General features: G+C 43.7%; 1 protein-coding gene across 2 annotated transcripts; it reads left to right on the plus strand.

Annotated features, from left to right (window-relative positions):
- The first annotated feature begins 541 nt into the window (after nt 1-541).
- Nucleotides 542-12,756, plus strand: LOC115765958 (intraflagellar transport protein 140 homolog). 2 transcript variants are annotated; one of them, XM_030709709.1, is made up of 4 exons: nt 542-813; nt 871-1,466; nt 1,528-4,994; nt 11,114-12,756. In XM_030709709.1, the coding sequence occupies exons 1-4, from the start codon at nt 667-669 to the stop codon at nt 11,476-11,478; spliced, it is 4,575 nt and encodes a 1,524-aa protein (XP_030565569.1). In that variant the 5' UTR covers nt 542-666; the 3' UTR covers nt 11,479-12,756. The 2 variants fall into 2 exon arrangements, with proteins under 2 accessions (XP_030565569.1, XP_030565570.1); XM_030709710.1 differs by lacking the exon at nt 11,114-12,756 and adding an exon at nt 5,094-5,146.
- Nucleotides 12,757-13,435: the final 679 nt, after the last annotated feature.

Consider the following 13,435-nt stretch of genomic DNA (forward strand, 5'->3'; position numbering starts at 1 on the left):
GGTGTGTGTGTGTGTGTGCATACATTTTATTGCTGCTGCTCTCCGAGTGTATGTGTATATATGTATGTATGGGTGTGTTTACAGATAGTGGACTTTTGCACTTAAACACTGTGCTACAAGATACTTGAACTTTTTAATTATTGCAAAATATATGCAAAAAATAAATGTACATTAGCTGAGTTAATATATATATGTGTATTATAATATATTTTGTATAGAATTTTTTTACACAATATGATATTAAGCTGACATATGTTCATATGTGTATTTTACATATAATAATACAAAAGTCTCTGCCTGATTCCAGACAGAAGAAAGGGTTTTTGAAAATATTCAAACATTAATATATTTATATACATGGATTGTTCTCAATCACATTTTGTGCTTTGTTGCCCACTGTAATTTGTTTTTAAGCTTTCATGTGCGTAGATTCAGAGAGGGGCGATCGACCGTAAATCTGATTAAGAGCATGCAATTAGTTTTATGATTGTGAAATAGTTGATTTTCAAGTATATCTAGAATAATTATACTAATTGCAATATGATTCAGCCAGGGCTGCAAGAACTGCCAGGAACATGGCTTATGGAGGAGCCATGGCAACGGCCAGCGGGATTTGTTTGGCCCAAAACGGAACATTGAAAGGATACCAAATATCAACGGCCAGAAATGACGCTCTATTTCGATACGAAAATCGAGTTCCTGGACTCGGATGCAGTGAGCACCATCAGCAGCTGGCATCCCAATGAGCCACTGTTCGCGGTGGCCTCCTACAGCCAGGAGCGCGGCGGCAGCGTAACCATTTTTGCGGATACCGTGAGTTTTGCCATGAAAAAAACTTCTTCTTTTATCCCGCTGCTTGCACATTTTCAGGGCGAACCGCAGCGGGATGTCACGTATCCAGTGCACGCCAGCTCGCAGGCAACGGCCTTGTGTTGGCATCCGGAGAAGGCGCTGCTGGCCACCGGTTGGGAGCATGGCGATATACACGTCTGGTTTGCCGGCCATAGGGAATTCGCCAGCGTTAGCGGCCCCCACAAGGCGGCAATTGTGCTGCTGGAGTTCAGCGAACAGGGCGGCCGCATGGTCACAGCGGATGCCCTCGGCCTGGTCACCGGCTGGCGCTGCGATGGCCAATATCAGTTTCTGACCATGTTCTCGCATGATCTGCGCGAGCCTTTGCTCCTGATCTGCTTTCGCCGCACCGTCGAGAGCGAGCTGCGCGAGGAGATGGCCAGTCTGGCCAAGGCAGCGGTCGCTGGCGATGAGAATGCTCTGGACACGCTGACCAATTGGCGGCCGCGCACGGCGGCGCGTGGTCACTCGGGTGTCCGGGACAATCACTGCTTCTATGCGTGCACGCAGGGCGGCGTGGCCTACTATATCAATCAGGGCGGCAGCTGCAGCGAGGTGCTGAAGAGCGGGCCGCAACAGCCGAGCATTCTGCAGATGCTCTGGCATCCCAAGAAGTGGGCACATCATTCTGCTTTCCATTTGCTCGAGAAATAATGCCTTCAACATTTCTTTTAGGGATGCGGTCATTTGCCTGCTGGATGATCTGACCATCACGCTGTACTTGGTGGAGTCGACAGGCATCTTGACGGAACTGGAGCGCGTCAAGCTGAGCGGGCGCGGCACGAACCAGCATGGCGCCATAGCCTGGGCGGGCAACAGCTTGGCCATCATCACGGGCGATCTTACCGTGCGCATCTGGGACATTGAACGCAGTGATAATTATCTGCTTAAAATGGATTTGCCCAGCTCCAGCCTGACCGCCAGCTCCTCCCTCAACAACAACAGCAACAGCAATGACTTTTTTAGCCATGAGACGAGCGTGGAGAGCAAGAGCAACAACAACAATCTGCCACGCAAGATGTCCAGGCACCTTCAACTTAACTCCAATGAAATGTTCACCTGCCTCGCCTACAGCAACAGCAACCAGACCCTGTGCGCGGCCACCAATCTGGGCAATCTGTACACCTGGAAGCGCACGGTGAGCTGCTTTGTCAGCGCACCGGAGGATGCCTGGCAGCTGGGCAACATATCGACGCTGGCACGGCAGGGCGCAATCAAGAGCTGCTCGTGGGGCTACAATGAGCTGGCCAAGCCGTGCATTTTGGTCAACTGTTTGTCGAGTGTGTTTATGTTAAAGGAGCAGCCCCTTCTGGCCAGCCACACGCGCAGCCTCTGGGCGGTGCAGTGCTCCGCGAAATCCGTGCAGCTGACGCACTGCAGCGGACGCCAGTGTACGGTGCAGGCGGATTTTGCGGTAACTGCGCTGGCCTTAAACGACCTCAGCCTGGTCGTGAGCAACGGGCGCTCCATATCCTCATACAGTCTGCAGAAGATTGAGAAGAGCCTGGACGAGTTCGATGAAATACTGGAGGCTTCCGGCGCCGGTTCCAGTGCCTCGGTGAAGAGCTCGCCAGCATTGAATGTGCGGCTGATGCAAACCTTTGCCACCGAGTGTCTGGCCTTGTGCCTGCACAATCAGAACATCTTTTGCTTGAGCGCTAGCGATATAGTCATCTATTCCGTGGGCGGCGTTGTGCTCCACCGGCTGCTGGGCAATGATATCGAGGGAAAAATCATTGGCATGGATCTGACCGGCTGCTATCTGTCCGTGTTCACCATGAACGGCTATGTCAAGGCGTACGATGTCAGCCGGCATGATCCGAAGCTGCTGTTCCCCAGCAAATCCGGACACGAGATATTCGATGACTTTGGTGAGTTCATTTTGGTCAAGTGCAACAGCTTGGGCAGCCATCTGGCATTGGTGATAGCTAACAGCAGCTTCCAGCCCTGCGCTGCCGTCTACTGCTGGGACTTTGAACGCAACAATCTCTTCGAGCACGACCTGGTTCAGCTGGAGCCGGAGAATGCCTCGCAAAATGGCAGCAAATCCAGCCTGGCTGTGCGCTTCTTCTGGGATACGGAAGAGCCCCGTCTCCTGGCCGTGGAGGTCAAGTCCATGGTGATGGTAGCGCAGAAGCCCATCGCCCGGCCGCAGAATCAGCAGCCCTCGCCCAGTCACTATGTGGAGTCGCAGGTGCTGGTCATGTTCTACTCGGAAAAGGGCGAAGGCAAACTGAATGTGCTCGAGTCGCAGGCGATGAGTGCCGGCGCCCAGTTGCTCAATCTGTGCGTACCCAGCGTCGTCTGCCTGCAGGTGAACGCTGTGCAGGAGCAGCCGCTGAAGGATTTCGTGGATCTGCAGCAGTGCGATGCCAGCACCCGACGGCAGGTGCTCAATTTTAGCCTGCACGTGGCCGAAGGGCATATGGACTTGGCCTTTCGCTGTGTGCGCTCCATACAGTCCAAGGTGATCTGGACGAATCTGGCCAAGATGTGCGTGCACACCAACCGCCTGGACGTGGCCAAGGTGTGCCTGGGCCACTTGGAACAGGCACGTTCAGTGCGCGCTCTTCGCCAGGCCATCGAGGATGATGATCTTGAGCCGGAGGCCAAGGTCGCCGTGCTGGCCATTGAGCTGGGCATGATTGAGGAGGCCAAGGAGCTGTATAAGCGCTGCAAGCGCCACGATCTGCTCAACAAGCTGCTGCAGGCCACCGGCCAGCTGGACGAGGCGCTCCAAGTGGCCGAAACGGAGGATCGCATCCATCTGAAGCATACGTATTACCAGAAGGCGCAGGCACTGCGCGAACGGGGCGACATCAAAGGCGCCCTGGAGTACTACGAGAAGACACAGAATCCCGTGCAGCATATCACACAGCTGCTGCTCGAGAATCCCATGGCCATGAAGCGTTATATACAAACCACCAGCGATCCCAAAATGCTCAAGTGGTGGGGCCAATATGTGGAGAGCTCCGGCGACATGGATGCCGCGCTGGCCGTGTACAGCAAAGCTGATGATTGGTTCTCGCAGGTGAAGATACTCTGTTATCTGGGTAAGATATCCAAAGCGGATGCCATAGCCAGGCAATCGGGCGATCGCGCCGCCTGCTACCATCTGGGCAGGCATTACGAGAACGTGGGCAAGTTCCAGGAGGCCATCATGTTCTATACGCGCGCCCAGACCTTCAGCAATGCCATACGCATCTGCAAGGAGAACGACTTCCAGGAGGAGCTCTGGACGGTGGCCAGCTCGTCGCGCAGCCGCGACAAGGCCATCGCGGCGGCCTACTTCGAGGAGTGCGGCAATTTCAAGTATGCCGTCGAGCTATACCATCGCGCCGGCATGCTCCACAAGGCGCTGGAAATGGCCTTCGAGTCACAGCAGCCGGAGATACTGGAGATTATTGCCACAGAGCTGAGCACCGAGTCGGATGCGGAGCTGATCAATCGCTGTGCGGACTTCTTCGCCAGCATCGAGCAGCACCAAAAGGCCGTTCAACTGCTGGCCAAGACCAAGCATCTGGAGCGCGCTCTGGCTATTTGCCTGGAGAAGGGCGTGCCGGTCACCGAGGAGCTGGCCGATCTGCTGACGCCCAACAAGGCGGACTTCGATGAGCCGACACGCATCGGCATCCTGGTGCAGCTGGGCGAGCTGTTGCAGCAGCAGGGCGACTACCACAGCGCCACCAAGAAGTTCACACAGGCCGGCGACAAGGTGCGCGCCATGAAATCCTTGCTCAAATCCGGCAACACCGACAAGATCATCTTCTTCGCGACGATGTCGCGACAGCGCGAGATCTACATCATGGCCGCCAACTATTTGCAGGCTCTGGACTGGCAGAGCGATGGCAACATACTGAAGCACATCGTCAGCTTCTATGGCAAGGCGCAGGCCTACGATTCGCTGGCCAATTTCTATGCCATTTGCGCACAGATCGAGATCGAGGAATATCAGGACTATGAGAAGGCGCTCACGGCCATGCAGGAGGCGTCCAAGTGCCTGGAGAAGCTCAGCCACGCCCAGCACGCCTACAACAATCTGCAGCGCACCGTTGCGGACGTCAAGAGCATACTGGAGATGCAGCAGGCGCTGCGTGCCGGCGATAATCAGGCCGCTATCAACGCCTGTCGCAGCATGTTGCGTAAGTTACCCGGCTTGGCGCGGTCAAACTTTTTATTTTTATCTTATGTGTTTGGTTTTCCCGATTCCTAAAACCCATCTTATATAATGTTATACATAGATTTTCGAGCTGATTTGCCGATCTTGGGGTGGATTTAAAAGTTAGGTTTTCAAATTAGCTAGGAAATGAAAACTTTTAACTCAAACGTACTTTGCAACGGATTGGAATGAACTTGAAGCACACTTCTTAAATAAATTTACCTACTCTTTGTCCCCCACTTTCCACAAGGAAAGGTGGATTTTCCGAATAGTGTGAAACTCCTTTCAAGTGAATTTTCACATAGGTCTATTAAAAGTGAGTTGAAAGCGCGGATAAGGAAAAGAAATAAATAAATGCAACACTTACCGACCCTAAAATATCCTAACATAGGTCAAAATTTCCCACCCCCATAACTTGGTCAAATCTCATCCTATTTTCATGAGGTTTGGCTTTTTGTTCATGGTTTGGCCTCTAGATCAATTCTGCATCAAAATCTGGCAACATTATTTTTGGTCAAAATTCATGTCAAAATGGTAGCCTCAAATATCCTATATGGACATAGGTCAAAACTTCCCACCCCCATAACTTGGTCAAATCTCATCCTATTTTCATGAGGTTTGGCTTTTTGTTCATGGTTTGGCCTCTAGATCAATTCTGCATCAAAATCTGGCAATATTATTTTTGGTTAAAATTCATGTCAAAATGGTACCCTCAAATATCCTATATGGACATAGGTCAAAACTTCCCACCCCCATAACTTGGTCAAATCTCATCCTATTTTCATAAGGTTTGGCTTTTTGTTCATGGTTTGGCCTCTAGATCAATTCTGCATCAAAATCTGGCAACATTATTTTTGGTCATAATTCATGTCAAAATGGTACCCTCAAATATCCTATATGGACATAGGTCAAAACTTCCCACCCCCATAACTTGGTCAAATCTCATCCTATTTTCATAAGGTTTGGCTTTTTGTTCATGGTTTGGCCTCTAGATCAATTCTGCATCAAAATCTGGCAACATTATTTTTGGACATAATTCATGTCAAAATGGTACCCTCAAATATCCTATATGGACATAGGTCAAAACTTCCCACACCTATAACTTGGTCAAATCTTATCCGATTTTCAAAATGTTTGGCTTTTTGTTCATGGTTTGGCATCTAGATCAATTCTGCATCAAAATCTGGCAACATTATTTTTGGTCAAAATTCATGTCAAAATGGTACCCTCAAATATCCTATATGGACACAGGTCAAAACTTCCCGCCCCCATAACTTGGTCAAATCTCATCCTATTTTCATAAGGTTTGGCTTTTTGTTCATGGTTTGGCCTCTAGATCAATTCTGCATCAAAATCTGGCAATATTATTTTTGGTCAAAATTCATGTCAAAATGGTACCCTCAAATATCCTATATGGACATAGGTCAAAACTTCCCACACCTATAACTTGGTCAAATCTCATCCGATTTTCAAAAGGGTTGGCTTTTTGTTTATGGTTTGGCATCTAGATCAATTCTGCATCAAAATCTGGCAATATTATTTTTGGTCAAAATTCATGTCAAAATGGTAGCCTCAAATATCCTATATGGACATAGGTCAAAACTTCCCACACCTATAACTTGGTCAAATCTCATCCGATTTTCAAAAGGGTTGGCTTTTTGTTTATGGTTTGGCATCTAGATCAATTCTGCATCAAAATCTGGCAACATTATTTTTGGTCAAAATTCATGTCAAAATGGTAGCCTCAAATATCCTATATGGACATAGGTCAAAACTTCCCACCCCCATAACTTGGTCAAATCTCATCCTATTTTCATGAGGTTTGGCTTTTTGTCCATGGTTTGGCCTCTAGATCAATTCTGCATCAAAATCTGGCAACATTATTTTTGGTCAAAATTCATGTCAAAATGGTACCCTCAAATATCCTATATGGACATAAGTCAAAACTTCCCACCCCCATAACTTGGTCAAATCTCATCCTATTTCAATAAGGTTTGGCTCTTTGTTCATGGTTTGGCCTCTAGATCAATTCTGCATCAAAATCTGGCAATATTATTTTTGGTCAAAATTCATGTCAAAATGGTACCCTCAAATATCCTATATGGACATAGGTCAAAACTTCCCACACCTATAACTTGGTCAAATCTCATCCGATTTTCAAAAGGGTTGGCTTTTTGTTTATGGTTTGGCATCTAGATCAATTCTGCATCAAAATCTGGCAACATTATTTTTGGTCAAAATTCATGTCAAAATGGTACCCTCAAATATCCTATATGGACATAGGTCAAAACTTCCCACCCCCATAACTAGGTCAAATCTCATCCGATTTTCATGAGGTTTGGCTTTTTGTTATGGTTTGGCCTCTAGATCAATTCTGCATCAAAATCTGGCAACATTATTTTTGGTCAAAATTCATGTCAAAATGGTAGCCTCAAATATCCTATATGGACATAGGTCAAAACTTCCCACCCCCATAACTTGGTCAAATCTCATCCTATTTTCATGAGGTTTGGCTTTTTGTTCATGGTTTGGCCTCTAGATCAATTCTGCATCAAAATCTGGCAATATTATTTTTGGTTAAAATTCATGTCAAAATGGTACCCTCAAATATCCTATATGGACATAGGTCAAAACTTCCCACCCCCATAACTTGGTCAAATCTCATCCTATTTTCATGAGGTTTGGCTTTTTGTTCATGGTTTGGCCTCTAGATCAATTCTGCATCAAAATCTGGCAATATTATTTTTGGTTAAAATTCATGTCAAAATGGTACCCTCAAATATCCTATATGGACATAGGTCAAAACTTCCCACCCCCATAACTTGGTCAAATCTCATCCTATTTTCATAAGGTTTGGCTTTTTGTTCATGGTTTGGCCTCTAGATCAATTCTGCATCAAAATCTGGCAACATTATTTTTGGTCATAATTCATGTCAAAATGGTACCCTCAAATATCCTATATGGACATAGGTCAAAACTTCCCACCCCCATAACTTGGTCAAATCTCATCCTATTTTCATAAGGTTTGGCTTTTTGTTCATGGTTTGGCCTCTAGATCAATTCTGCATCAAAATCTGGCAACATTATTTTTGGACATAATTCATGTCAAAATGGTACCCTCAAATATCCTATATGGACATAGGTCAAAACTTCCCACACCTATAACTTGGTCAAATCTTATCCGATTTTCAAAATGTTTGGCTTTTTGTTCATGGTTTGGCATCTAGATCAATTCTGCATCAAAATCTGGCAACATTATTTTTGGTCAAAATTCATGTCAAAATGGTACCCTCAAATATCCTATATGGACATAGGTCAAAACTTCTCACCCCCATAACTTGGTCAAATCTCATCCTATTTTCATAAGGTTTGGCTTTTTGTTCATGGTTTGGCCTCTAGATCAATTCTGCATCAAAATCTGGCAATATTATTTTTGGTCAAAATTCATGTCAAAATGGTACCCTCAAATATCCTATATGGACATAGGTCAAAACTTCCCACACCTATAACTTGGTCAAATCTCATCCGATTTTCAAAAGGGTTGGCTTTTTGTTTATGGTTTGGCATCTAGATCAATTCTGCATCAAAATCTGGCAACATTATTTTTGGTCAAAATTCATGTCAAAATGGTAGCCTCAAATATCCTATATGGACATAGGTCAAAACTTCCCACCCCCATAACTTGGTCAAATCTCATCCTATTTTCATGAGGTTTGGCTTTTTGTTCATGGTTTGGCCTCTAGATCAATTCTGCATCAAAATCTGGCAACATTATTTTTGGTCAAAATTCATGTCAAAATGGTAGCCTCAAATATCCTATATGGACATAAGTCAAAACTTCCCACCCCCATAACTTGGTCAAATCTCATCCTATTTCCATAAGGTTTGGCTCTTTGTTCATGGTTTGGCCTCTAGATCAATTCTGCATCAAAATCTGACAATATTATTTTTGGTCAAAATTCATGTCAAAATGGTACCCTCAAATATCCTATATGGACATAGGTCAAAACTTCCCACACCTATAACTTGGTCAAATCTCATCCGATTTTCAAAAGGGTTGGCTTTTTGTTTATGGTTTGGCATCTAGATCAATTCTGCATCAAAATCTGGCAACATTATTTTTGGTCAAAATTCATGTCAAAATGGTACCCTCAAATATCCTATATGGACATAGGTCAAAACTTCCCACCCCCATAACTAGGTCAAATCTCATCCGATTTTCATGAGGTTTGGCTTTTTGTTATGGTTTGGCCTCTAGATCAATTCTGCATCAAAATCTGGCAACATTATTTTTGGTCAAAATTCATGTCAAAATGGTAGCCTCAAATATCCTATATGGACATAGGTCAAAACTTCCCACCCCCATAACTTGGTCAAATCTCATCCTATTTTCATGAGGTTTGGCTTTTTGTTCATGGTTTGGCCTCTAGATCAATTCTGCATCAAAATCTGGCAATATTATTTTTGGTTAAAATTCATGTCAAAATGGTACCCTCAAATATCCTATATGGACATAGGTCAAAACTTCCCACCCCCATAACTTGGTCAAATCTCATCCTATTTTCATAAGGTTTGGCTTTTTGTTCATGGTTTGGCCTCTAGATCAATTCTGCATCAAAATCTGGCAACATTATTTTTGGTCATAATTCATGTCAAAATGGTACCCTCAAATATCCTATATGGACATAGGTCAAAACTTCCCACCCCCATAACTTGGTCAAATCTCATCCTATTTTCATAAGGTTTGGCTTTTTGTTCATGGTTTGGCCTCTAGATCAATTCTGCATCAAAATCTGGCAACATTATTTTTGGACATAATTCATGTCAAAATGGTACCCTCAAATATCCTATATGGACATAGGTCAAAACTTCCCACACCTATAACTTGGTCAAATCTTATCCGATTTTCAAAATGTTTGGCTTTTTGTTCATGGTTTGGCATCTAGATCAATTCTGGATCAAAATCTGGCAACATTATTTTTGGTCAAAATTCATGTCAAAATGGTACCCTCAAATATCCTATATGGACATAGGTCAAAACTTCCCACCCCCATAACTTGGTCAAATCTCATCCTATTTTCATAAGGTTTGGCTTTTTGTTCATGGTTTGGCCTCTAGATCAATTCTGCATCAAAATCTGGCAATATTATTTTTGGTCAAAATTCATGTCAAAATGGTACCCTCAAATATCCTATATGGACATAGGTCAAAACTTCCCACACCTATAACTTGGTCAAATCTCATCCGATTTTCAAAAGGGTTGGCTTTTTGTTTATGGTTTGGCATCTAGATCAATTCTGCATCAAAATCTGGCAACATTATTTTTGGTCAAAATTCATGTCAAAATGGTAGCCTCAAATATCCTATATGGACATAGGTCAAAACTTCCCACCCCCATAACTTGGTCAAATCTCATCCTATTTTCATGAGGTTTGGCTTTTTGTTCATGGTTTGGCCTCTAGATCAATTCTGCATCAAAATCTGGCAATATTATTTTTGGTCAAAATTCATGTCAAAATGGTACCCTCAAATATCCTATATGGACATAGGTCAAAACTTCCCACACCTATAACTTGGTCAAATCTTATCAGATTTTCAAAATGTTTGGCTTTTTGTTCATGGTTTGGCATTTAGATCAATTCTGCATCAAAATCTGGCAACATTATTTTTGGTCAAAATTCATGTGAAAATGGTACCCTCAAATATCCTATATGGACATAGGTCAAACTTCCCACACCTATAACTTGGTCAAATCTTATCCGATTTTCAAAATGTTTGGCTTTTTGTTCATGGTTTGGCATCTAGATCAATTCTGCATCAAAATCTGGCAACATTATTTTTGGTCAAAATTCATGTCAAAATGGTACCCTCAAATATCCTATATGGACATAGGTCAAAACTTCCCACCCCCATAACTTGGTCAAATCTCATCCTATTTTTATAAGGTTTGGCTTTTTGTTCATGGTTGGGCCTCTAGATCAATTTGACATTCAAGCCAGATTTTTAAGAGAATTTATTTCATTCGTAGGACGGGCAAGGTCAGGGTATACCCGATAATACATATTTATATAAGTTATTAATAGAATCATTTTTGCTTTACAGTCAAGCCCGAGCAGCCACCCATACGCCACTCGCACATACTGGCGATGCTGGTGCGTGCCTTGGTCTATGCCAAACAGTATCCGGAGGCAGGGCGAGCACTCAAGGAGCTGGCCGTCAAGGATAACTCGTGGAGCGCGTCGGGTTTGGTGGACAGGGCGCTGGTACAGCGCGTTGCCAAGGAATGCGATTTGGATTTTGATCTGATTTGGAGCTCGGGACGCCAAGTGACCGCCTCGACAGCAGGAACGGCAACAGCAGCAACCACAATATCAATGACAACAACAACAACAACAACAACCACAAGAAACACAGCGAACAGCGATGACGAGGCAGATGACGAGGAAATCAGGGAAGAGCTGCACTGAACTGGCAACAAGTCAAAGCTCTCGACCAGCAATAGCTATGAGTAATGAGAGGAAGCTACGATAATCTATAAATCAAGCTATGACCAACCCACATCAAATCAACTAAAAGGTATCTTTTATAGTTTCCCAAGAAAGCAGTTAATATTATTTAAACCAAAGTTCACTTTCACGTGGGGAGAGGAAAATAGGTTAGATTGTGTGTGATTCTATAGTCAGACTCTGCTTTGGATCGAATTTTATCTTAGCTTTATGTTAATCAAAGTTATATATACACACAAATATTGGGTTTTATAATGCTTATCCGTAGGTTCTCAAATCGGAACTCTCTTATTGACCGACTGTTCCAATCTTTATGATTGTTTAGTTCGATTTCGTCATCAGATTGGTCAGAATGTTAAAGAGAATGCTTGGTTGAGTTATCTCTCAGAACCCAGTCTCTGCTAGGAACCCCCCAATTTGTAACTAATCATTCCTATCACAGCTATACGATATTCTAATCAGTTCCGACAGGCTTTCAAATACGTACTATGTAGTTCCCAGAGTAAAAAACCTAATACATAAATCAAGTTGCATTAAGATTACTTCACTGAGAGCTGAGTTCGCCTGGGTAAATCTGGGCATATGCTCAATATTGCAATATTTCAGATGTAAGCCGAACAATAATAGACGCCGCAAGATTATAATGAGTATCATGTAGAACAACTATAATTAATTTACGCTAGCCAAGTTATGAATGAGCAATCGGAATATCTAAAGATTACATAAAGCTTTCAACCAATTCAAAAAAAAAAAAACACAAAAATACCTAAACAATCAGATTATGAATGAAAAGTCTTACGTATAGTAAAAGCTCGCTATACAACAGGTCGACTATATTATATGTGTGTACGTATAGAAATCGTATCTCTCGTATCTCCCCCACAAAAAGCCAAAATAAATACAATATCTGCGGCGCCTGCTGAGCATGCTAGATGAAGCAGAAGAAGAGGGAAGAGAAGGGCGCGTAGCGTAGTCTGCGGCATGAATCACATGTATTAAATGCGTCCTCAACTATGAAATCAGAATTGTTTCTCGGAATTACTAGCTCAATTCAAATAATTTCAATAGAGCAATCGTCTATTTGTTGCGCGTTCCCATCCAAAAAAACACGAATTGTATACACAACGAAAAATTAAACTAGAAAGTATTCAAAACAAGTAGAAACTTTGGTAAAATGCGGTCAAGCTTTAAGTTGAGAGAGAACTTTTCAAAAAGCTCGAATTTAGGACTTGAATACTACTCGAATTAATAAATATTATGCTAACATTTAGAATCTCTCAAGTTTGTAAGGGCTCGTCAATTTTATTTTAAACATTTTTTAACATTAAGTCGAGTATGATTCACGCTTAAATGATGAGTATTCTAGAATCATCATACCTGAGCTATGCTTCATTTAAGAATATGCTAGACTGAATCGAACTTTATTCATGCTTAAGTTAGGAAGATCGACTTATACTTCACATTTTAGGTACAATAATTATTGGCATGAATGAAAGCTCGGGTTATTTGGAATTTAGACCTTTTTCTTTAGTGTAATAGTAGCAGTAGACGCCGCAGTCGCAGTCGCAGTCGACGTCGACGTCAACGTTGTCGTCGTATTTTGTGGCGCTCGGAAGCTTTGGACGCGTAATGCGCGATTTCCATGAATGAGCCAGATCAAAAACAAGCGACGGCCAGTCGGTGTCTTCGATCCGCAAAGGCGACACCAACATGGTCCAAAAAGCAAAAAAAAAAAAATACAATTTCGAGCGCCGCCAAATCATAGCATTAGTCGCAAGAGTCATGCAGCACTTCCAGGAATTATGACGAGCCAAAGTGAGAGCAGCGAGCGAATGAATGAATGAATTTATTTAACAGACAACCAAACGACCTTACCTACTCGCCACTCGCCCCTCGCCCCTCGCCCGGCTGCAGCCTT

The sequence above is a fragment of the Drosophila novamexicana genome, unplaced genomic scaffold (genome assembly GCF_003285875.2).
Source record: "Drosophila novamexicana strain 15010-1031.04,08,12 unplaced genomic scaffold, DnovRS2.1 tig00001059-arrow-arrow-pilon, whole genome shotgun sequence".
NCBI classification, from domain to species: domain Eukaryota; kingdom Metazoa; phylum Arthropoda; class Insecta; order Diptera; family Drosophilidae; genus Drosophila; species Drosophila novamexicana.